The sequence below is a fragment of the Diuraphis noxia genome, unplaced genomic scaffold (genome assembly GCF_037042655.1).
Source record: "Diuraphis noxia isolate RWA-SAM2 unplaced genomic scaffold, SU_Dnox_SAM2 contig0004, whole genome shotgun sequence".
NCBI lineage: Eukaryota > Metazoa > Arthropoda > Insecta > Hemiptera > Aphididae > Diuraphis > Diuraphis noxia.
The window spans coordinates 58,824,053-58,850,023 of NW_028301714.1; the positions used below are offsets into that span (position 1 = coordinate 58,824,053).

General features: G+C 29.5%; 2 protein-coding genes across 3 annotated transcripts; one reads left to right on the forward strand and one right to left on the reverse strand.

Annotated features, from left to right (window-relative positions):
- The first annotated feature begins 957 nt into the window (after positions 1 to 957).
- Positions 958 to 7,726, forward strand: LOC107168948 (serine/threonine-protein kinase STK11-like). Of its 2 annotated transcripts, none has more exons than XM_015518510.2 (8): positions 958 to 1,109; positions 1,284 to 1,658; positions 3,250 to 3,423; positions 3,499 to 3,631; positions 3,697 to 3,833; positions 3,909 to 4,094; positions 5,526 to 5,692; positions 7,069 to 7,726. In XM_015518510.2, the coding sequence occupies exons 2-8, from the start codon at positions 1,312 to 1,314 to the stop codon at positions 7,185 to 7,187; spliced, it is 1,263 nt and encodes a 420-aa protein (XP_015373996.1). In that variant the 5' UTR covers positions 958 to 1,109; positions 1,284 to 1,311; the 3' UTR covers positions 7,188 to 7,726. The 2 variants fall into 2 exon arrangements, with proteins under 2 accessions (XP_015373996.1, XP_015373997.1); XM_015518511.2 differs by having other exon boundaries at positions 977 to 1,109; positions 1,224 to 1,658.
- A 5,711-nt stretch (positions 7,727 to 13,437) lies between these two features.
- LOC107168951 (esterase E4-like) lies at positions 13,438 to 25,951 on the reverse strand. Its single transcript, XM_089225878.1, has 9 exons — positions 25,788 to 25,951; positions 25,497 to 25,721; positions 21,670 to 21,807; positions 20,109 to 20,457; positions 18,279 to 18,469; positions 17,825 to 18,166; positions 15,560 to 15,716; positions 15,362 to 15,488; positions 13,438 to 13,759 (listed from the first exon to the last, which is right to left on the reverse strand). Exons 2-9 carry the CDS (start codon positions 25,713 to 25,715, stop codon positions 13,549 to 13,551), a joined length of 1,734 nt encoding a protein of 577 aa, XP_089082004.1. The 5' UTR covers positions 25,716 to 25,721; positions 25,788 to 25,951; the 3' UTR covers positions 13,438 to 13,548.
- Positions 25,952 to 25,971: the final 20 nt, after the last annotated feature.

Consider the following 25,971-nt stretch of genomic DNA (forward strand, 5'->3'; position numbering starts at 1 on the left):
AAATATGCACGAAAATATGCAATTCAATATTTTTTTAATAGCCACTAATATTTTTATTTATTTATTTAAATTAGAATAATTTTTTTTATTAATATTTTTTTATATTTTGTACATTTATTCATTTATTTATTTTATTTTTTAAGACAACAATAAACATTATATTATTATTTATTAGTTAATTGATAAAAATGTATTTATTTATTTATTATTACTGTGTATGTTTGATAGATATATTGACCCACGCATGAAAGTAAATATATAATGTTAACCTTTGAAATAAATTTACCTAACATAAAATGAAAACTGTGCAAATATGCTATAAATAACAATTAAATTGCCAACATTTGTCAAATATGCGTTTTGCCTAAAAACAGTAAAATATGCAAACAAAACGTTTGTATTTCAATCCGTTGTCTTAAAACAATTGTGTATCTTACTTAGATTGTTCTGCAGTCATTATTAAAGAATATGCAAATACAACATATCCTGAACCCTAATCATAACTTAAGCATTTATAAATTTACGGTTAAAATTATTAATATTCGATACTCAATTTTGGGTCACGATCCATAGTTGGGAAACACTGTTATGGCATATGGATAGATCCAAAATACCTACTGTAGTTGTAGTTGTAGTACTGTGTGTCTGTGTGGAGCAAGACCTATAAGGAAATAACTAAGCTAGTTGGATTCAGACCCCAGAGAGATCTAATATTCAAATTACTATTAAGTATTTAAGTATAAATAATTTTGAATTTTATATTTGTAATTGATATTTATTTATTTCCTAAAAGGAATTGCCTAAAGATATTTATAATAGACGTGTCTTCATTGTTATGAGTTTTTGACTGTTGTAATGATCGCAGTTGTTTTTAGAACGTCTTTGAGTTTCCGATAATCCGATCTCCGTGAGTACCACCATATGATTTACTGTTTACCAAACAAAAATACAATGAGGCATTATCAGTATTGACGATAGTATACAGACATACAGATACAGTAATACAGTATACTACTAGAAGTAGAGTAGTAAGCAATGTGATACAACTTATTTCACCATTATTAGACTGAATAGACTGACAACTTGAGTGTTCACATTTTGTGATGCAGGTATTTATTTGTAAACATTGTAATCGTTTTTAAATTGTTTGTTGATTTTCGATCGTACTGTAATAATACCATATAAATGATCGTAAATACATACCTAATTGAATTATTTTTCAGTTTTTTGTTTGAATACGAACAAAGTATTAATGACATATCAAATTTGAAATTTAAAAATAGGTAAAGTGTATTAAATGAAAATGATGTAATGATGATGGAGCAGACAGAATTTGACGAGGATGCTATGCCAAGTGCTATAGATGATGATGAAGATGTGTTTAAAGACTTGTTAAATGTACCTGCCGATTGGTCAGCAAATGATTGTTTGTCCACTGGTATTTTCAATTCATTTGATCCCAATGAAGTGGTATATCGGGTCCAAAAGAAACCATGTAAAACTGTTGGCAAATATGTAATGGGCGATTTATTAGGCGAAGGTAGTTATGGTAAAGTTAAAGAAGTACTCGATTCCGAAACGCTTGTTCGCTGCGCGGCTAAAATATTAAAAAAGAAAAAACTCAGACGAATACCTAATGGAGAAAAAAATGTGCTCAAGTAATAAAATAATTTTTATACATTATCATAATTACTATTAATAATCTCTAAAATATCTATACTTAACTTTAATTAGGCATATTAAAGCAAAGATAATCCTTATGCTTATTTTCTTAAGAATATGTGACACCTGAATGCATTATCTTAGTCCTTCAAATTTATTTTACAGCAAATTTGATATTTGCAGTACTTATTTAATGTAGTTAGCATCAATATTATCAAACTTAAAGTTAAGAACATTATCTGTGTTTGTATGTATGTTTTTTTTAAATATTTAAATATTTTAGCAAGTTATGTCATGCACATTATTTTACAGTATTATATTATTTTAAGTATCTGACAATTAAAAAAATATGATTGTAACTCATTTTAAAACCACTGTACACACATAAATAATATCCTTACGTTTAAATTTTATATGAATATCAACTCATTCAAGTCTAATTTTAAAAATAATATCATAAAAATAAAATTAGTTTTGCTGAGTGCAAACTTGTTATGTTGTATGTTTGCAAGACGGATACAGCACATTTTGTGTTTTGAATTGTATGAAGTCCTTAGTAACTAATTAACTAATAATTGAACCAATATGATAGCTCCATAGGCATGACATGGAATACCTTTTTGGAAGAGCAGTCTGTAGTTTAACTAAAAATCTATTAAGTAAAAATATACTATTACATCTTCAGTTAAATATCTGATGGAAATTTCCTCACTTCATCCCTCAGATTACACCTAGAGATAGATTTATAAATCAATTTACGGTACTTGTTTGTTATCGCCCCGCCAGTACACCGTATAATATTTATCTCCCAGCCATTCTTATTTGTTATCGCCCCACATATAGTTATCGTGTTTAGCTCATGATAGATGATCTATTTTGGGAAATATTTTAGGAAATAACTACACTTTGCGAGACATTTTATATCATACTAATATAATATCAAATAAATAATAATATTATATTAGTACGTTGCTGGCTTAATAAAATGTAATAATAAAAAGATATTTCTGAGTTCTGGCCTCCTTTGTAAATTTATATTATTATTTTTTTAAATTTATAATTGTAATACATTTTTTAATTTTAAATGGCCTCCTTTGTAAATCTATAATAATAATACATGTTTTTATTGTATTATAATATATTTTATTTATGACGGGGCGATAACAAACAAGAGTGGCGGGGAAATAAATTTTATACGTTGTACTGGCGGGGCGATAACAAACAAGTACCCAATTTACTATATTAGGAAAAATGTTAAAAACTTCATAGTAATTAACTTTTTAATACTTTATTTTAGTATGTTAGCATATTTTAATAATTATCATTTTCTATGGGTACCTACTTCATCTATTTTCTATTAGTTGTCAGTAGTCGTTATTAAAATATTGACAAATGTTGCACATAATATGTAAACAGTAACATTGGATATCTTTTATCAGGCTATAAAAAATATGTTAATACCATATAATATCATATTATAAGATAATATTTATTCTATACATTTTGAATACCTATGTTAAATATGATGAAATATTCAACCTATAAGTTATATTATAATAAAATTTGTTTTATATTTTTTTTTTATAGTGAAATTCAACTTTTGAAAACATTGAGACATTTAAATGTCATAGAGTTAGTAGATGTGATAGTGAATGAAGAAAAAGAAAAGATGTATCTTCTTTTAGAATATTGCGTTGGTGGTCTTCAAGATATGCTAGAACACTCTCCAGGAAGTAAATTTCCATGCTGGCAAGCACATAAGTACGTATTTAATTAGTTTGTTAAAAGTAGCGTTTTGAAGATTAATTTATGTTGTTTGATATTCTGTGGTATTAGTTACTTTAGTCAGTTAATAAATGGACTAGAGTATTTACACAGCCGTGGAATAATTCATAAAGATATCAAACCAGGAAATTTATTGCTCACACTTGATGAAACACTTAAGATATCAGACTTTGGAACTGCTGAAGTATGCTTAACGTATAATTTTACAACATTCATTTATATTAAAATATGGTTAATCATAATTTTTAGGCACTGTCACCTTTTGATCCAGAAGGTATTTGTGCATCTAGTCAAGGCTCACCAGCATTTCAACCGCCTGAAATAGCAAATGGGGCTGATGAGTACTCTGGCTTTAAAATAGATATTTGGAGCAGTGGGGTTACATTGTATGAATACCAATGAATTATAAAAAATTTGATATTACAAGAACAGAATCATAAATGTTGTTATTTTTTTGTAAGGTATAACTTAGTTACTGGAGAGTATCCATTTGAAGGTGATAATGTGTATAGATTATTTGAAGCAATTGGAAAATGTAATATACAAATTCCAGGCTTTGTGACAGAACCTTTGAGATCTTTATTAGTTGGAATGCTTAAAAAAGACCCAAAGAAGCGATTTACTTTAAGAACGATACAAACACATCCGTAAGTTATCAGTTTCAAATAAAAAATGTATATTATTAAAACAATCAATTTTATAACATGGTTTTTTAATCCATAACTAACTAATCAGATATGAGTAATTATGTTTTTATTTATCAGGTTTAACCGGGATGGGATATTCATAAATATTACTTGTGAAGTATTTTTTGTCCGTGTAAATCAGTAATATTTGTACATATACAAATACAATTTCTATTAATCAATAAAAACTGGTACACGTGTCGTATGCTATCTACCGGCGCATGCTATCTACAAAAAATTATCATGTATTTGGTTTTAACTAATTGACCAGTTGCATCTCGTTTTCGACTATTTTTTAATGTTTCTTTCATGTCACCACCACACACTTCACCCATAGCATTTAATTTAGTACATAAATTTGAATTCGGCAATAACCCACGTTCTTTTAAAAATTTGACACAAGATTCGTCGTTAAAAATAATATTTCTGTATAAATCACCTAAATTACTCATTTTCATAAAACTCAAATAAACACAAAAATACAAATACGTTTATATAATAATACGAACACGTTTATCGTTTATTAAGCACCGAACACATACTAGACGACACAACATAATACGAATACAATCATTTCGTAATTGGTAATGTATTAAAAATAGGATGGGAAAATGTGTAGATAACTTTAATAATGTAGATAGCATACAACACCTATAAATCGACCGTAGATAGCATACGACATGTGTACCTAAAAACTACCCCTAACAATTATAAAATACTTTAAAAATTTTAACATGCATGTATGCATAAAACTTATTAATTTATATTTATATACATTTTTTATTGGGTAAACATTCAAGAAATAAATTATGTACTTAATGATATTAATTAAAATTCATTACGGTGGAGGGCGGGTGTAGTGGACGGGGAGATTAAGGCTTCAGTTACGATGCGCATTGTCGCCAGTTCGAATATCGGTCATGAGCGGTATTGCTTTCCTGGGAGTTCCAACTATCTGGAAAGAGAAGCCGCCGCTTCCCCCACCCATGTATGGCAGAAACCTAAGGGTGCCCAATCGAAATTCTGCCAAAAATATCCACGAGTTCCATATCAACAGTTCCACAGACTTAATCCAATGGCCCTTGTTGTCGAAGCCTCAACCCCCCCAATAAAAAAAAAACTCATTACTGGGTCGGTGGATGGTTGCTTTAGTTCAGTTAATATTTAAATATAATATTTTACTTATTAGTATTGAATGTTTCAATTTTGTATACATTTTATGCTTGAATTTGAATTATTATTCTTGCCTTGAATGTTATTTATAATTACTTTATTACAACAATTTTAGTATACCCAACTTCAGAGATATACCTAATTTAAATAATACCTTTTTTCTTGTTTCATTATTATTTTGCTTAAAATAAATATGAATTTTTGTATTTTACTGTTTAGGTGGTTCGTTTGTAGACATCCAAGAACATCTGAAAAGGTACCTTTTCCTCCTTTGCGTGGTGATTTCATGCATAACATGACTGTACTGCCATATTTATTTAACTATCATTCGTATGAAACGCCTTCAGACAACGAAGAAGAATATATAACAGAACAATTAATTAAAGGTAAAATACGAGGGATGTCCAGAAAGTAAGGTTACAACATATTATGTTAAAAATTGAAAATGGATATATTTAAATTAAATTTACAAAATAAGTGTCAAAACATATCATTATTTCTCTACATAATCGCCATTAATAGGACGCTACACCCACATGTGTTGTCTCCGTCTTACAAGTGTGTAACATTGCAAAAACTGTTTCGCGCGGGAAAGAACCGAGAAGGCTACAGTTATAACTAAGAAACAAAATTTTCACCACATAATAAGGAGAACATTTACTGTGCAACGTTGTTTTCAATTTTTCGATATCACAAATAGAAAAACGTTGCACAGTCGAAATTCCCTTTTATCTGTGGTGAGAATTTCATTTCTTAGTCATGACTGTAGCCTTCTCGGTTCTTTCCCGCGCAAAACAGTTTTTGCAATGTTACGCACTTGTAAGACGGAGACAACACACGCGGGTGTAGCGTCCTCTTAAGATCAATACATTTTTGAAGCCTAGGGACCAGTTTTTGTATACCCTCGTCGTATACCTTCCGCTCCACCTCCCGAAGCCAATTTTCAACAGCATCCTGGACTTCCTCGTCATTTGAAAATCGTTGTCCACCTAAAAACTCCTTCAATTTATTGAAAAGATGATAATCAGATGGTGCCAGGTCCGGGGAGTAGGGTGGGTGAGTCACAATATCCCGCCCAAATGAAACAAGCAAGTCCTGAGTGAGACGGGCGGTGATATGCGGTCTCGCATTGTCATGAAGGAGTGACACACCACGAGTCAGCATTCCTCTCCTTTTGTCCTTGATTTTTTTTTTCAACTTTGAGTGTCTCACAGTATGCAGCTGCATTTATGGTGGTTCCTTTAGGCATAAAATCGACCAATAATAACCCTTTCCGGTCCCAAAAAACAGATGCCATGATCTTTCTCTCTGAAAATTGGACTTAGAATTTTTTGGTTGATGGTGAATGGGTATGGCGCCACGTTTCGTCACCAGTCACAATTGAGTCAAGAAAAGTTTCACCCTCGTTTTCATACCGGAATCGAATAACAGAGCGTATCTCACACCTACGGTAGGTGGAGCGATTGGAGGACAAACTGTTTGACGCGTTTGGCTGCTGTGACGACATTTCGTAACGGACTGAGGCGTTTGAATATTTGTTTTGATAGTTAGAAAATTCTCTACATGACTGTGGTGACAACTTTGAAAAACAAAATTCCCTTCGTTCTACACAGCCCTTGTAACCTTACTTTCTGGACGTCCCTCGTACAACTACAGCTTAAATATAATCATTGATTATAAATACGAGCATTAATAATCAATGATATAACTAAACAATTTAAATTTAACTGAATTTAACTGAATTTTATTAATCATTATCCAGATCGACCGAATGGGAGTACATCAGTTCCCATTGATGATGTCAATGATCCATCTAAACGACCTTGGCATAAGCCAATCATGTGTAATGTTAAAAAAATGGCCTCATGTCGGTTGTCGTGACGTTTGTCGCTCACTATAGTACTGCATCTTTCATATTGTTTTATATTATAACCATTATTGGTTGAGAAGATTTAATTATTTTTTGAGGTACACATGAAGTTGTTGTTTTCTCTTTTACGGAATCAAGTCAAGTAATTGTGTAAAATATATGATTTCATGATAAAAATGAAATTATCCAAGTTAAACTACTAATCAGTAGAAACTATTGACCTAAATATTTTTTGAATTGTATTGATTATTTAAAGTTTAATAATAATAAAAAACGCAACATTTTTAATTAATGTATGTGTTTTGTAAAATGAATACTATTGTGGAAAAGACTGCTAGACTTGATTTACTTAAAAGAAAAACTAATGCTCACATACCTTTAATGTTTTGTTTATTAATTATTTACTTTTTTATTTATATATATTCATATATATGTATATGCAAAAAACCATTTCATGTTAAATACATTTTGTTTGCTTTTTTTTAAGTTTATTTATATACAAATATTATATTATTCTTTATATATATATATATATATATATATATATATACTTATATATATGTAAAAAAAATACAATAAATCAGAATATAAAAGACAAGCTTCTTGGTGTTATAGTATTTAAATTAATAAGGTAGTTAGTTTTCCAAGCAGATTATAGTAAGTATCTTAAATCTTTTGTTGAGTAGTTTAATTTTTATTATTTTTAAAATACATACATTATTGTAGGTATTATTAAAATTTTGTAGCGCTGAAATATGTATAATTATGTATATTATACTGTAGTAGAAGATAAAATACCTAAAAATTAGCTACTTATTATAATATTCTGACTACTATAAGTCATACCATGTATGGCATAACTTCAGAGTAAGTTTCAATTTCTCGTTTTGTCAAATACATGATTTATAAATTATCTATTACCTAAAAATATTAATTAATAATTAATAACACAGAAACAAAATAATATATCATAATAACGGTTGATTAATGATAAAAATATGTGGAGGTGGTTGAAAACAGTGCTTTATTGTTTTTGATAAATTTAATAGATATAAATATATTTAGTTTTATTGGTCTACAGTTAACACTACATGTTTGATCAGATTTAGGTTATGGGATAACAATAAAAAATTTTTAATTTATCATATCAATTAAGTCCATTAAGGTATTTAAAATATAGTTTAACATAATATTATATAGTTACCAAAATGTACTTAGATATTTGAGTGAATTAACCTATTTTATCAAACTTAAATGTAAGAACATTATCTGTGTTTTCTTTTTGGGGTTTTACGATATTATAAACTTAAAATAACAAAAACAAAATAAATATACCTAATCTAACTTTTTTTAGGGATTTTTTTAATATGAAAAAGAGTAAACTTAATCACACCTTCCTATAATAACACAATAATGTTGTCCTAGATATTATTATATCTATGAATATTGTATGATTGATGACCTACCATCAGATTTAAAGGGAAATTTATTATTTAGATACAAGATTAATTTCTCGATTTTATAAAGTCTATTATATTCTGAACGAGGTGATGAATGTATTGATTTTACAATGATGTGTGTGTGTGTTTTTTTTTTGTGTGTGTACAGCATAACTAGTCGAAATAATGCTTCTATTTCAAACTTTGGGGGTGGTTTCCGATGTAAAAGTGAATATCCTTGGTGCATTATACAGATCAAAAGTAAACATTTTCCAACAGTTTTCAAAAAAATCGAGAAAAACGGGAATTTTTACGCAAAACCAGTTTTCGACCAAATCGATTTTTTTATATGGTTGTAATTCAAAAACTATTCACTGTAAATACTTGAAATTGTCACCAAATGTTTATGTTAGTGTTATCTATGTACAGTTTAATATTAAAATTTTTTTGACTTTTTTTGAGATATTTAAAGACCACTGAAATTTTCGATTTTTATGAGATTTTTTTTTAAGTGTCGGTAAAAAAATTTTAGATGACCAAAAAAACTTGAAAATTATTAATACAAGGTTCCTTATAGTTGTTCTTATTGTAGCTAAAAAAAAATTAAAAATCGTTAGTCACAATTATTTTTCATAGGCGTTTATGTCGAAAACGCGAAAATTTGCAAGTAATTTTGAAGTTGAAAAATCATAAAAATTTTTGTGTTTATAACTAAGGATTAAAAATACAACACTAAGTTTTCCTTCAAGTAGCTATAGAGAAAACTCGAAGCACCATTATAGGAAAAATTTTAAGTGCGTTTGAATTTTAAATTTTTACGAAATAGCGTAACGATAACGATTTATCCTGAAACGATTTAAAATATTTGTTATTTTTCAAAAAGTATAAGTCGTAGCTACTTGAAAATTTTACCAGTTATTTAGATTGGCATTTTCTTTAAATGGTTTAATTTTCAAAATATTTTGGCTTTTTTTAGATATTTATAGACAACTGAAATTTTCAATTTTTCTAAAAAATTTTTTTCGAAGTGTTGATAAAAGTTTTTTGGCCCTATAAAAATATTTGAAAATTTAATACAAAGTTCCCCATAAGTTATTCTTATGGTGATTAAAAAATTATTAGAATACATAGTCACAATTTTTTTTTATAAGCGTTTATAGTTCAATTTTTTACGAAATCTTTCGAAAACGCGAAAATTTACAAGTAATAATTTTGAAGTTGAAAAATCATAACATTTTTTATGTTTATAACTAAGGATTAAAAATACAACACTAAGTTTTCCGTAAGTTTTCCTTCAAGTAGCTATAGAGAAACTCGAAGCCTCATTCACTCATTATAGGAAAAATGTTTTGAGCGTTTAAGTTTTAAATTTTTATGAAATCGCGCAGTGGCGTAATTAGGAATTTGTCTTAGGGGGGGATAAACATTTTTTTCCACACAAAATACTTAGATTTTCAAGTACAATATTTCATAAAAAATTCTTAAACTAATATATATGTACACAAAATGTATTAATAAATGTGCTTTAAAATTCTACACAATTTAGTACCTATACAATATTATAATAATTTCTTCAAAATGTAAATTTTGAATATATTAGAATTAAAATTTACTTTTAAATTAAATAATAATTTATAGATTTCTTGATATTAATTATATTTAATATATTTCGTCGTGATGTCAGCACGATAAAACATATTATAATTCCACAAGCTTCAAATTAATATATTATAAATATACACATTACATAGGCTCTGGGGGGGGGGGATATATCCCCCTCATCACGCCCTTAATAAAGCCCCCGAAATCGCGTAACGATAACGATTTATCCTCAAACCAGGTACATCATGTGTATCTATGATAATATAAGGTATTATGAATTATGATTACTGCATGCAATGTTTTTGGAAAAATTGATTAACCATGCCTTATGCAAAATGCGTCCTAATTGAAAAATAAAATATTTGTTTCAAAATAGAATATATGACAATATTTAAATATAATGGTAGGCGGAAAAAATGGCCACGGAAAAAAACCCAAACTTAAAAATACACCCCGGAAAAAAAGCCCAAGAAAATAAAAGTGCAATCATTGTAAATTGTAATATTTTATAAAATGTGGTTGATTGTTGATTATACAATGGATTTACAATCATATAATATTTTTATTTCTGTGATAGAATAATACATTTTTAACAGAACATAAGAACAAAATATTGAAAATAAAAAATATTCACGTTTCTGGGTATAATATAGATTGTATTGTTAATTATCACACGTAGAAATCTAGTGTTGAATTAACAAACAAAACACTTATTAAGGGTTAATTAATAATCATTTACTTGGATTAATTTAACTCATTTATTAATACAATTATTAGAATCAATATTTAATACAAAATTATTTAGGTTGAACTATAATGTTAATTCAGCTACACGCTGTTGTTACCTTTAACTACCCAAATCATATGATTTACCTGTAAATTAACTTAACTGTACAATAGTGATAATTAACTTTTTTTTTTTTTTTTCCGTTAGTATCGAGAACCGGAGGAGGAACTATGGTGCCAATACTTTAGTGATAATTAACTATATAAAAAGCTAAGTTAAAACAATACAAAATTTAACTGAAGTTAAAAAGTTTTAAAAAAAAATTAATTAAATACTATAATGTAATATACATACATTTAAAATATGTATCTATAAATAAATGTAAATATATTATTTCAATAAATCATATTCCTATAATTATCTCGGCAGTCTACTGTCCTCCTCGGCCAAGTTATCATAATTACTTCTAAATCAACTTTTATCCTCATTAGGTCGCACCTTCATAGCTGGTGGTGATTTTAATGCTAAACACCTATTATGGTGTAGTCGTGTTGAAAACCCCAGAGGTCGTATTTTCTTCAATTCCATACAAATGAACAAGCTCTCAGTCATTTCCCCCCTGGTCCAACCTACTGGCCAACTCATCAAAACAGACAACTTGATTTACTTGATTTTTTTATAACGTCAATCTCAAACCATATAAACCACAGCATCCAAAATGTATGTGATCTGTCTTCTGACCACTCCAGTCCTGCTAAACATTGTGAAACCACCAATTCTTATTTCTCCTTGTCGCTCCCTTTCCAAAGGTCCAGTCAACTGGAATCAATACTCAGCTACAATTCCAGGTAACCCTCCTCGTCGCCTCAAAAGACGTTGGTGTCGCGACCTCCTAAACTGAAACACCACTCCATGTCCTAAACGGCTCAACTCAAAAGGGTCCTATCACTGGATAGCTTCCCTTCTCATGTATCCAAAGTCACTATTATAATTTTAAACATATTTGCTTATTGTATTTTATTATGTACAGTTTGTAAATGTTATTTTGTTAATAATAAAAATAAAAAATAAAATATATATATATATATATATATATTATGTATAATATTTTTTTGGGGGCTTTTTTCCGTGGGTTTTTTTTCGTGGTCATTTTTTCCGCGATTCAAATATAATATATTCTAGACTGACAAATCATCTCCGTTCAGAATCTTTTTTCGTATACAATGATACCTATCATTGCATTCAAATCTAACCTACCCTAGTCAGAGTTACACCCCACCACCTAATGTACAGCAGAGCGACATCCACTTACCCGCTTTTTTGTTAATTATTGCTACCTATATAATTATATAAATATTTATTTGTTCTTATTTTCATTTTGACGAATGAAGATCATCGCGAATAAAAATTAAAAACTTTTAATGGAATTGGTTTCAAACCTTGCACCTTGGGCCTTTTGGATGCAAAACTGCTAAGTAAATGTGTCCTTCCTATTGTAATGATAGCCACTTTTCACAACTATGTTATACTAAAAAGAGTGTCATCATCATGTCCCTCAACATAATATATTATACACTAATAATATGGTATTATAGAGCCACATAGATGTTTATAGTGTTTATTATGATTATAATAAACATCTGTGGTCATATATTGTTATGTCCTTTTATACAAAAATCTGTTATATCTGTGCTCGGACGATACCCTTCAACCATCGGCCAGAGACATGCAACGCCACTCTCCCTGCGTACACCCTTGGCGTCAGACATGCGTGATGAGCCGACTTAAGATATGTCAAATGTAATTTTTCTGTGTCTAAAATAATAAATGCTCTTTTTATAAATCTCTAAATTAACAGTTGTGTTGTCAATTAATATTGAATTATAAATTAATTAGTGTTGAACCTATTTCTCCTTTCTTCGTCCATCAAACACTCAAAAGACTTCAGTCGAAGTGGGGTAAGTTAATTCAAAGTATAAATAATAAAAAACCTTATATGCATATATGTATTTGCATGTGTATGCATATATGCACATAAGAAGGTAGTAATCTAGAGTGTATACATAATATACATAAAATAGACGATATACGTTAGAATATACGTTACATATTCTCCTCTTTTTTTACATTACTACACTATATCAGCTGATCTATGCATTTGGCACAGCATCGTTTGTAGGCTATATTAAGTAGGTAGCTAATCCATTACTCTTTGATTAAAGCCAATAGATAGGTTTTGAAAAAGAAAGGTCACTTGAAGTCGAGAGACCCTACATAATATACGCACAATGCGTCAATGCTATGTAATTGGCCTCTTGCATAATAAATATGGCGTAGTCGTGGAAAAAACGTAAATTATGTTTTTGCAGTGTGACGTCGACACGTCGTCATCGCCTCATCGGATCCAAAAAAGGTGTAAAAAGAAGCTCAAATTGTTTTGAATACCTACATGTTTTGTAACCCCAACATAACACCAATTTAAAATAAAACAACAAGTTTTTTTCGTTTTGATTTATTTTTCTAGTACATATGTACTTATTATAAAACATACTAGCAGTAAAATTATCTAGTGTTAATAATTTAAGACTTTTTTACAATATTGTCTTATAGTTCGTTGTGGTTTATGGTTTCCGACGGATTAACGGCTGCAGGAAACTCGGTTAGCGGCAACGTGCTCCAGAATTTATAGTTGCCAGGATTTGAGTATTCTTGCGGTTCGAATGTCTGGTTCTGTGTGATCTTAATCAATTTTAATGGATCTGATGGGTTTTTTGACACCGGTGACCATACTACAGAGTTTCCTACGTCTGGAACTCTGAAACATAATGTGTAGACGTGTAGAGGTATATTATGTACAAATTATGTGAGTTTAGTACATTAAGTATTATAAATATTATGTGGGATACCTAGATCAATACGTTGCAGAAGTGTAAACGTGTAATCAACAACGTCTACTTATTTAAGAGGGCCGCACACCCGTATTTGTTGTTTTAGTCTTATAAATGCGTAACATTGTAGGTATACCGTATACCTAATTTACGCTCAGCAGTTCACGCTTTACTCCGTTAGCTTAACAGTTAGAATGAATAGAACTGTTATGAAACTTGATGGTAAGAACACTAAGAACATTATTTGTATTTTGTTGGAAGTATTTTTTACGATATTTCAGTTTTTGAGTGAGTTTGCCCATAGGCGGAAATCCATAGAAATGTATGGGGGGGGGGGGGTTAAATTAACTAAAAAAAAACTAAATTCAAATAAAATCACATTTCACACGAAACCTGATATTTTTTTTGTGGGGGGCTAAGCTCCCCCCAATTTCCACCCATGGTTATGCGCGTATAATAAATTGTAGAATAAAAATGCTCATAACCAGAGGTGGTTTGAATGTATTATACTTAGTGATGCATACACTAGTGTATACATATACAACCCCCCCCCCCCCTTCATCATAGAAATTACAAATAAATATTTTTTTATAAGTTTATAGTTTATAAGACCCCTTTATATTCTTATATTCTTTTATTAGTTTATATTCTTAACTCTACGTTTTCAACAGTTTCAGCCACGATTATCATTTATCAAATGTCATTGATTAGGTACTTTATTCATTTATTGAACATTAAAATTAAACATTTCGGTCAGCACATGCTCAACCAAGAACACCCCCCCCCAACATTGGTGGTGCAGTGCATCAAAAACAGTATACTCAAACAGTCAAACAGCTTTTCGCATCAAGTTACATAATAGGCCTACCTATTCACTCCAATTTTTAAACTATAACGAAGTAAAACGTAAACTGCTGAGCGTAAATTTACCATGTTATGCGTTTGTAAGACTGAGACAACAATTAATATGGATATTGCGCCCTCTTAAGTCTATATGTTTACTTAAATATTATACTTATGAGATACCTACGTATTGCTAATAATTTTTTAAAATTTTTATTTCCCCTCTCATTTGTCAGTTTTTAATATTTTATCATATTTATTTTTTATTTTTTATTGTAGTCTTATATTTTGTACTGTACTTCGGCTGACGGGTAGTAACTTAATAATAAAATAATAAGTTAAAGATTACAATTTTAGTTTAGCTCGACATTTAGGTTATTCAATTTTATCCACTTTGGCTAGTTGGCTATTATTAACAAATGTGAAATGTCGGTAATCGATATAGGTTATATTTTAAGGTAGCCTTAATGTGGAATTGAATGATTATTTTCGAATCTGTTTTAATTTTAAATGGTCAATTGCATGGTGATTTATTAGGTAGTTATTTTCAAATTTAAAAAGAAAAAAAAAACATATTCAAACTGAGTGACTGCAGAACACGTTAATAGTCTATAAAAATATTGTGCTAGGCACCTAATAAAATATAACTGGTATAGATAAGCATCTAGTATAAATAATAAACTTACCCGGTTTTGGCGAATGATGACCAAATGTTCACCATGACTGGAATTAACTTGGCATCTTCGACGTTGTCGTGTGGATTTCCATATCTGGTTTTTATAACGTACATTGTGTCGTCACCATGTGATACTCCTATATCGAATAAATAATCATAATATATAAATATAAACGATCAGATTTTATTCTAACTCTGTCCTATTTACCCATTCCCTCAGAGGATCCTGTTTTGGAATATTTGTCCGAGAGCGAGTATTTACCCCTATAACTAAATTCATAAAAGTATACTGGTGATGTATTTATTGAAGCCAAATGCTGGGCTGCTCTTGCTACCGGTTCTTTGAACAGTCTGTCTGTAAACATCTGAAATGGATGATTCATTAATTATTTACTAACCAATTTGGAGTTTTACATGGGTAAATCGTGTTTTAATTTTAATTTGTAAGTAAATTGATTTTGAGCCACAAATTTATCGTAAACTTAGTGCGCCCGATAAACATTTTAGGACGGGTTGAAGCATCAGCTCTATTTTTCAAAACCATTATTTAAAATTAAAATATAAATTATTTTAATGTACGTATCTGTCTATGCAATGATTTAATGGGTAGAATAAATAAGTGCCCTAATACAAATGTATTCTGGACACGTTTATGTGATTTGTATTTATATTTTTACTTTAGTAGTTATATTATCCTTTATGTACAATTTTGAAATTCGTATTTAGGATCACACATAGTGGTCGAACCGCAACATGACGTGGTCAATTTTTCAACCGTGGCTGAACTAGTGTATTAGGCGGTTGCGTTTAAAATTAAATAATTTGAATTTGTTGGGGTGTACAACCGCTATGTGTGGTCAGACTCTTAATAACTTTAGGAATAACATTTTTAGCTATATCTAGTGCGAACTGCCCAATTGTGAAATAAACACAGTAATTGAACAAAGTTAAAAAATGCTTTAAAATTAAGTAAACCATGTCGGTAGGTATCAAAAAATTGAATAAATACTTTTTGTTTTTAAAAATAAACATAATAGTCATATTGTATATTATCCACAGTTCGATAGTTAACATTATATGATTACGGACACGGGACAAGTGGTAACAATTCAAAACCACAATCATCGAATTTTCATCCGTTTGGATGAAATTTATCTAAGGAAAGTAGGCATAATTACTATGAATTATTTTTGTGGAAATTGAACCACTTATGTTGTTATTATTTGTTTTATACAAATTAAATACCAATTTTTGAATGATTTTTTCGCTTAAATTAAAAAAAAAAAAAAGCTCAGATATCGTAGCTACATATATTTTGAGTGTGCAATCTCTAGTGATTAAATTGTAATTAAATCTAGTAATTGAACATTTGTTAAATTATTGCTGTTGCTTAAACATATTTTTATCAAGTGATTGAACAGCTATATTTTATTTTGTTAGTTACCTAGATACATATCTAATAATAATAAACATTCATATATTCTACCAATACTGACAATATTTAAGTGTGTACATAGATACCTACAATAAATATTATTTAAAGTACAAAAATAATAATTTCAATCAAAATTCAAAAACATGGAAATGTAATACTAAGTTCCACATAAGTTGATAATAATATAATTAAAAAATAGTTGAATAGTGTAAATCCACAGTAATTTTATGTGTGTTTGAATTTAAAATGTGGATGGTATTGGAATATTAAATACTGTAATCTCTATTTACTAATAAATTGATGAACTCCCATTAACCATTTTTGATATTTTGTTATAATTCAATAATCGTAGACGAATGAAATTTTCACCAAACTTTTATTAGTTTCTAATTTATAGTTTTTTCCATGCGTTTTTGAATTATAACAAAATTATAAGTTATAATTCATGAATTATATTAAATAAATACAAATCGTCTATATAGATAAATATTTTTAGGTTTTCATACTGGGTTTGAAGACGAAGTGTTCAAACACTATATGTCTATTTCATATGTTGTGTTCAATCACTAGGATTTTACTTATTTAAAAAAAAATATATTAATAGGTACTTATCCTTAATATTTATTTGGTTGCATATAAGTTTCTGAATATTAGTTTAAAAATAGACAAATATATCAATTTTCAAGTCTAAAGTGGAAAAATGTAATGCTGGTAATATTATCTGGTATGTTAATGAATACATTTTAAAAGTAAACATATCCTTAACTGCTCAATCACTGGATGGTTCGTTTTTACAATTTATTTTTTTAGTTGAGCTACTTGGAGTCGATGATATATATGCCATCTATAATCTGTATTCCAACTAATTTTAGTATACCAACTTATCCAATAATAATTAATAAACTATTTTGTATTTGATATAAATCTTGCACGATGTACGATATATCTATATATCCTATAGGATATGTCCTATTGTACCTATATGTATATTGTATAAATTATGAACTTAAAAGTTAAAACACTTATTAGGTATCTTACTTCGACAACTTCTTTCTTAGTGTTTACTGACACTGTATTGTTTCCAAAGTAAAATGTTTTTATTTTCTGCGCGATTTCCGGTTTCAGTGATTCATCTGAAATCGTGTTATTGTAGTCAAGTATGAATGGTAGTATATCGTTCCATTTGGATTCCATGTCAACCAGAGTTTCTTCGAGTGATATAAATTCAGCAGCTGGATAGAGACCATCGTCTTGAGTGAAGCTGAACAACAGTGGGACATTTTGAGCAGGTAAATTCTCTGGTAAGTCTGTTAAAAATCGTTCTGTTCCGCCTGTTTCGACAGTTGGACCAAATGGTGTAAAAGGATTGTACTTCCACGGCTAATGAGTAACGAGTATTGATAAATGAATAATAAAACAATGTATTATTTTTATATTAGGGTATACTGTGTACGTGATTGCACAAGCATTTTCAAACAAAAATATTTTTTACCATGAAATTTTTCAAAGAGTTTGCTATAGCTAATGCTGGTCTTGATCTAAGGCATTTTACGGTATCCTTGGAATAATATGTAGGACATCCTAGTGACTCAGCTAATTCCTTAGTCTTTTGAATAGTGTTTTCTGTGTAAGCCCAACCACAAAAAGCACTTCCACTTTCAGCAATTCCTCTATTGAATAAACCTGTATGTATGAAAGTATTATATTGTTAGCAAATTATTATTGTACTATTTACTAATATATTTTAATAGGTTGTATATAAAGTAGGGTACGCAGAAAATTGTTATATACTTAATTAAATATATTTGATGTATTTTATATACTTAAAATTTTCGTTTTCAATCATTTTGATAAAAATTAAAACTAAGGACCAAATGTATTATTATTTTAAATATATTAAACGTCGTTGGAAAAGTAATTTCTATGTTTTTTGTACGTATAAATGCGTGAGCACAGTTAAATTTTAATAGTGTCGTTCAGCTCATGCAAAAATACTGGACATATTTAATCTAAAAAAACGTACATATAATAATCACTGGATATTTAAAAAATGGCTATCTAAAAATTGTAAATAACTGCTATCCTATATTACTCCACACCATATTAGAATTTAGCTAGATGGTTGGCAGATACCGATTATTGGTTATGACTTATGAACAAAAATAGAAGAGATGTACCTAACATCGACGTGTTATGAATGAACTTTAAAGTTCACCTTCCAAAACGTAAAATAAAAGTGACGTAACAGTTTATTTAAATGATTCATTAAACTAAATGAGTATAAACTATAGAAGTACCTATATATAGAGTTGAAAAGCGGAAATTGATTTCGAAAACCAATGGATACCAATGGTACCACTAAGTGAAATCCTACTGTCTATTGATTGGGCTTCTGCCTATTTATGAAAATAAATTACAGTTTGGTTATTTGGAGATTTATGTAGTTATAAAATATTTGGCGGCTATTTTCTTAGTAATTTTTTGAAGCTTGGTAATTAGATTATAAAATGAAGACAAAATAATAGAAGTATCAAGTATAAAAATTCAAATTTAAAAATGACACACAAACATAATCATATCTTGTCATGTCTATTTATTTATAATTATAACCTTTTTTTTTTTTAACAATACGAGGTATCATAATCCTGATCACGACAACATGTTTATGTTTTGAGTTTTTAATGTTCATCACGCGTATTTATAAAACGTATAGGTAGCAAATATTAACGTTAAACGCTAATCTCTGTGATTATATAATTACAAATAAATAGTATATATAATATATATATTTTTTTTTAAAGATACTTCTTAAGATGAATTTTAAACGTAGTAATATAATATTTTGCTAATTATTATTTAATTAAGAAAAGTGAAACCGTGAAGATTAACAAAATTAATCATAGGATCCGAGTTTTCTGGATCTTTGATTTGAATGTGTCAACACGATCGTGTTAGTACGATTGTATATAATAATAAAATAGTGTTATATTATACTTAAATGATAATGTTATAGTATATTATTCACTATCGAGTATCGAGACATCCGATAGCAAACTAAACTAATTGAAAAATTATAAATCAATGAAGCCATACAGCTTGGTAAAAGTAGGTACTGTATTGTAATTTAAATTTCAGAGTTTAGAAAAGTGTCAAAAGTTTTGGGGTGTAGTAAATGTAATGTTTGCCATTTTACTCCATTCAGCTATACTTTAAACGTAGCAGTAAGTTCTTCAAAAACATAAAACACATTTTCTCTCTTAAAAAAAAACACTTAAATTGACTTTGACATTGATAGAGCTCTTAAATATTTTATATAACTTACCCACTGACATTGGTGACAGAACGTGGTAATGAACACTAGCTCCACCGGCTGACATTCCGGCGATGGTCACCGAGCCTGGGTTTCCGCCGAACGCAGCGATGTTGCGCTGGACCCACTTGAGGGCGGCTACCTGATCCTTGAGACCGTTATTTCCCGGCAATACGTCGTCACCGGTGCTCGCGAATCCCAAAGGCCCCAGTCGGTAGTTGATTGACACGTACACGAAATCTTCGCTGTCTAAAATGTAGTGTGGCTCGTAACCGATACCGGCGCCAAACTGGAATGCGCCGCCATGGATGTACACGATCACGTTCATTAGGCCACCAGATATCAGCCCTTCTTGGGGTAGCTGCGTAAGATACACCCCACATACATTATACAAGGTGATTTTTTTCCCGCACTTATTATTATAATATAATAGGCATTAGGCATACTGACCAATTAATCGCCTTCTTTGTCTCAAGTGTAGGTATAATTATATCTACTAGGCAAGTATACAAAAAAAAAAATTAGGATGGGCGCAGGTTCATAAAAAATTTGAAATAATCAATATTGTATTATACGTTTCTCAATTTGGATCGATCAGAAATAATTATAATAACATTTTGTTTACATTAAAAATAAAAATTTAGATGTTCTCGTATTTTAATTGTTTATTTCGTTTATTCGTTAATGGTATAACGATAATATATTTTTTAATTGGTACAACTGATGTGAAAGCTTAAATTAGTTTTTACTATAAAGAGGGGTTGTGAGGGGACTGATTTTATTTTTCACCTATTTTTGGGGTTGTGACGTTAAAAAGGTTGAGAAATTATGTCATTTGTAATTTGTAAATAATTTACATCGATCAGCATGATTTTGAATTTCTTTGTTTACAATTTATAATAATGTTATTTTATTATGATTCAACTACGAATACGAATAATTATATAGTTATAGTGTGTACTAATGAACTAATACATTTATTATAATATTAAATAATATATATTTGTTATATAGGTACTTATGTAATAACTTGTATCAATTATAAAGTAATATTACCTAACATACATTTTGTTTTATGTTCATTAAAAAAAAATATTTTGCAAATACTTAGTGGATAGTGGACGGAATCAACATGTCAAAAATTTTGAGGGATTTAATATGCGGTGCATCGAAAGGGTTTTAGCAGGCAAAAAGGTAATTTCGGTGTAATCGACACACAATAAAATAATATTACAATATAATAATCACACGGGCAAATGTAAACTGGGCCCGAGGTTACCTTTTTCTGTTGTAAACTCGGCCCGGAAATTTCACCTAATAAAATAAAATAGATCGATTGTAAACTCAGCCTGAAAACTTCAGGTGATAAAAAAGGTCGTACTCATATAATATTATATAATAAGCATGACATAATTTAATCTGAAAATAATAAATAATTAAAAGAAGTACAAACAAAAACATACATTTAAATTAACAGCCTAGATGCACCATATCAATTTATAAATCTAGTCGTTGGCATGAAATAAGGCAATTAATAATTAAATTTTTATTAAAATATTATAATATTACTTACTTTTGGAGTGTACACATTGAGGTATAGGCAATCTTCACTTCCGAGTACCTTGAATTGTGAGTGGTCTAGACCTATACAATCACTTCCGGGAATGGTGGCATTCCACACACCCACCCACGGTTTTACCGGTTGTGGTTCCTAAAAAATTAGAAAATATTTAATATTAATTATTATTTATCAATACTCTTTGATACTATTTTTTTTCCTATACATGTACAAAAAATTCAAGTACCCATATCAACTATCAAGCAATGTGATAACCGATGAAAGTCACAAAAAATAAATGAGGGCTTGATATTTCAGTGCTGATATAGCCATATAGGAGTGATAATGGTAAATAAACGAGCCCTTATTTGGGCTCATTTTCTGATAAATTAATGGATAAACCAGCTGTAGCCTGTAAATGCAGATTTTAGGTGCAATCTAGGTGATGGCAGGCGAGGAAATCGCACTCTTATATTTTATAGTGAGACAAAGAACTCGTTTTGCTACCTTGTTTTAAGTTCTAATTCATTTAATATCACAATACATTTGGTATGTATTGGTTTTACTATGAATGCATTTATTTTGTAGAACATTTTAGGTAGGAGTCCAACGATAAAAAAGTAGGACCACAAAGAATGAGATTTTAGAAAGAAAAAAATTAATAAAAAAAAAAAGGCGGGTAAGTCGTGGATGTCGCTCTGCTGTACAGTAGGTTACAAGTGGGTACTGTAATGGATGGAATTAAATTTGAATCCAATGATATTATATCATTGTATAGTAAACGATTCTGATCGAAGACGGTTTATCTGTCTATGATATATTATAGATTATTAAAAATTTTCAAATCTTAGATTTAAAAAGAAAATTTTTTATGAATTTCTAGTTTGAAATAATTTGCGAATTTTCGTGATTTTCGTGATTTTTACATATGTTGTCAAAATTCAAACTTTGAATGCTTGTAAATAAAAATTGTGACTACGCATTTCTTTTATTTTTCAATTACTATTATAAAAATATGATAGGAGATATGTATTAAATTTTCAAATCTTAAATATAAAAGCAAAATTTTTTATGAATTTCTAGCATAAAATATTTTATGAATTTTCGTGATTTTTACGTATGTTGTCAAAATTCAAACTTTGAATCCTTGTAAAAAAAAATTGTGACCATGAATTTATTTTATTTTTCAACTGCTATTGTTAAAATGTGTTAGAAGCCTTGTACTACATTTTCAAGCTTTTCTACCGAACAAATAAATTTTTATCGATATTTATAGAAAAAAAAAAAAACAAAAAAGTTGAAAAATTAAAATGTCAGTAAACAGCTTAAAACAAATCTAAATATTTTGAAAATTTTATCAAATATAGAAAATGTCTATATAAACATTCAGTGAAAAATTTCAAGTATCTGCGGTCATTTGTTTTAGACTTTTAGAGTTACACCAAAATAAAAAAATCACTAAATGTGAAATCCAGTGGAAATCCAATATTGTAAAAATTTAAATTTCAAATGCTCATAAAAATTTAATTTGAATTTCCGGTGGACTTTTTATTTGTGATAAAGATTGAAAAACTTGTAAGGAATGTTTTTTTAAATTTTTAAATCTTAGATTTAAAAAGAAAATTTTTTATGAATTTCTAGCTGAAAATTATTTGTGAATTTTTGTGATTTTTACGTATTTTGTCAAAATTCAAAACTTGAATACTTATAAAAAAAAATTGTGACTATGAATTTCTTTTATTTTTAAACTGCTATTGTAACAATATGTTAAGAGCCTTGTATTAAATTTTCAAGCTTTTAATGCCTAACAAATAAATTTTTATCGATATTAATTTTAAAAAAACTAATAATGATCGAAAATTTCAAATGCCTATGAATAGTTCAACATAAGTCGAAAATTTTTGAAAATTGCATGGTGGATAGAATATACTTATATAAACATTCGATGAGAATTTCATGTATCTATGGTCATTCGTTTTAAAGGTACATCAAAAACCAAAATCGATTTTGTCGAAAAATTAGTGTGCGTAAAATTTCCCGTTTTTCCCTTAATTTTTAGTTTGTTTTTCTCGATTATTTAGAAAAGTATTAAGAATTTTCTACTTTTGACGACCCAAAGTACCAAATAGATTCACTTTCTGATCGAACGAGGTACTGAAGTCAAAAATCGAAGCATTTTTACTGCCCCAAAACGTGATGACAGACACAAAAAAAAAAAAAAAAATACACATCATGGTAAAATCAATACATTCATCGCTCCGCTCAGAATCTAAAATAACTTTTAATATATCAACTAATAAATTACTATAATATTTTAAAACTTTAAATGATAACAAGTTACATCAGTTTTTATGTGAATCGGCAAACTTTTTATTATTTTGTCAATATCTATTGATTTTGATCCACGTACGTGTTTCAATTGATATGATGCTTAAATTTGTATGGTTAGTACCTAACTATTTCTTAAATAGCTTTTTAGTCGTAATGCAGCTGATGACATGGATATAGTTAAGTAATAATTATTATAGATCGTAATTTATATGTTTCTAAAAATGCTTTTAATATTCCTTAAGAGGACACCATTTACGCATATTTTGTTGTCTCAAACTTAAAAACGTGTAACTGTTACATTGTACGTAACATTTCAAATTTACGCTCAGCTAGCAGTTCACGTCTTCTTCCGTTAGCTTAAAAATTAGAGTGAATTGACCTATTATTATCTGCATAGGCATGCGCAGACCTTGCTGACAGGGGGGGGGGCAGAATGTATATATTATATACAATTGTATTATAATATATAGAATATTATATATACTATATAATATATAATTGAATATTATTTTGGTTATTAGTGTTATTGCCGCGTATCTCACACATTATCAACGCGGTATCGATTGTGGCTTGAACAAAGTTGGACCTTAGACAACACAAAATTATCGTGCACCTTACACTCAATATTTACAACATATAAATTGTTCATTGACTCATTGTAATGTTTTTTTTTAATAAAACCAAATTTGGGAGAAAAAAAGTAGCCCGCAGGAGGGGCCAATTCCCATCCTACCCCCCCTCGTTCGAACGCCTATGAATATAATATGTGTTTTGTTAAAAGTTTTTTTACGATAATTTAGTTTTTAAGTGAGTTATGCGAGTATAATAAATTGTTAAATAAAATTGCTAATAACTTACTTAGAAACTGAATTATCGTAAAAAAACTCCCAACAAAACACAGATAATGTTCTATTAACTATTGTTTGTTTAATAACGATTTATGGATTTTTGTAATCTTTTTAATTCCGATTTTAGATTTTTATGTTACCTAAATAAGCTTGTGCAAAGGAATAAGTATAGTGTTATATGTTAAAAATGTAGTTAAAGATCTTGGATTATGATTTTGAGCATTTATCCCGCTGATCATATCAGAATTATCACCAACAATTCTCTATCTAATTCATTTGTTATTTTGTCCAAAATACTCGAATAATACATAATATCTCGAACTGAATTTTTATCCCCCTTCGACTTCGAGTTATCGCGACTCGACTGTATTTTGTGTTAGGTTGTACAACATCATAACTTAACATCATCATAATAACAAGTCTCGCGGGCAGTCATAAACTCACAACACTCCCTAATGGCGTATTCAAGGGATTGGAGGGGGGGGGTAATGGGCTTAATCCCTCCATAAAAATTATTTGTCCCTAACATGTTTTTATTAATTTTAGCAGGTATCAGCTTAAAATTCTGTAGATACATAGTATTTAAATATAAAATACTATTAATATTTAAAAATAATTCTATTCATTGGGACCCCCCCCCCCCCAAAAAAAAAACACACCCACCTTGAAACGGTTCTTGTAGATGGGTGGACTGGCGTACGGTACTCCCAGAAAAGCGTACAGCGGCCGGCCGGTGATGGCCGTGTGTTCCACGCCGCCGGAAAGTTCGCCCGACTCGATGCGCACTCTCGGCGGTAGTTGCGGCGACGACAACGACGCGGTCGAGTAACAGATTGCCGCCGACGTAAGGCAGATGTACGCGACGATAGACCACGACGCCATTGCTCACTGCCTCAGAGAATAACAGTGTCAAAATAATGCGATTTAATCGTCCGTCTAGTTTTCCGTACTTACGACGAAACGTGACTTAAAAGTGTGTGTGTAACGCTATAATTGTCGAGACGATTTTTCGATTTTTCGGTTGAACGGACGGACCACCGCGACGGCGACACACGTGACTAGACTGACGCTGAGCGGTGCACTAAATGAGTTTTGAACACATGTGGCTCATCATCGCCGCCATGGCATACTTTTATAT

Excerpts from the sequence above, each read along its gene's own strand:
- LOC107168948 (XM_015518510.2), top strand. The coding sequence starts at position 1,312 with ATGATGATGGAGCAGACAGAATTTGACGAGGATGCTATGCCAAGTGCT. Across the intron at positions 3,424-3,498 it reads CCATGCTGGCAAGCACATAA|TTACTTTAGTCAGTTAATAA; the intron begins GTACGTATTTAA and ends CTGTGGTATTAG. Across the intron at positions 3,632-3,696 it reads CAGACTTTGGAACTGCTGAA|GCACTGTCACCTTTTGATCC; the intron begins GTATGCTTAACG and ends CATAATTTTTAG.
- LOC107168951 (XM_089225878.1), bottom strand. The coding sequence starts at position 25,715 with ATGGCGTCGTGGTCTATCGTCGCGTACATCTGCCTTACGTCGGCGGCA. Across the intron at positions 21,808-25,496 it reads TCTACAAGAACCGTTTCAAG|GAACCACAACCGGTAAAACC; the intron begins GTGGGTGTGTTT and ends CTAATTTTTTAG. Across the intron at positions 18,470-20,108 it reads TCTGTCACCAATGTCAGTGG|GTTTATTCAATAGAGGAATT; the intron begins GTAAGTTATATA and ends TCATACATACAG.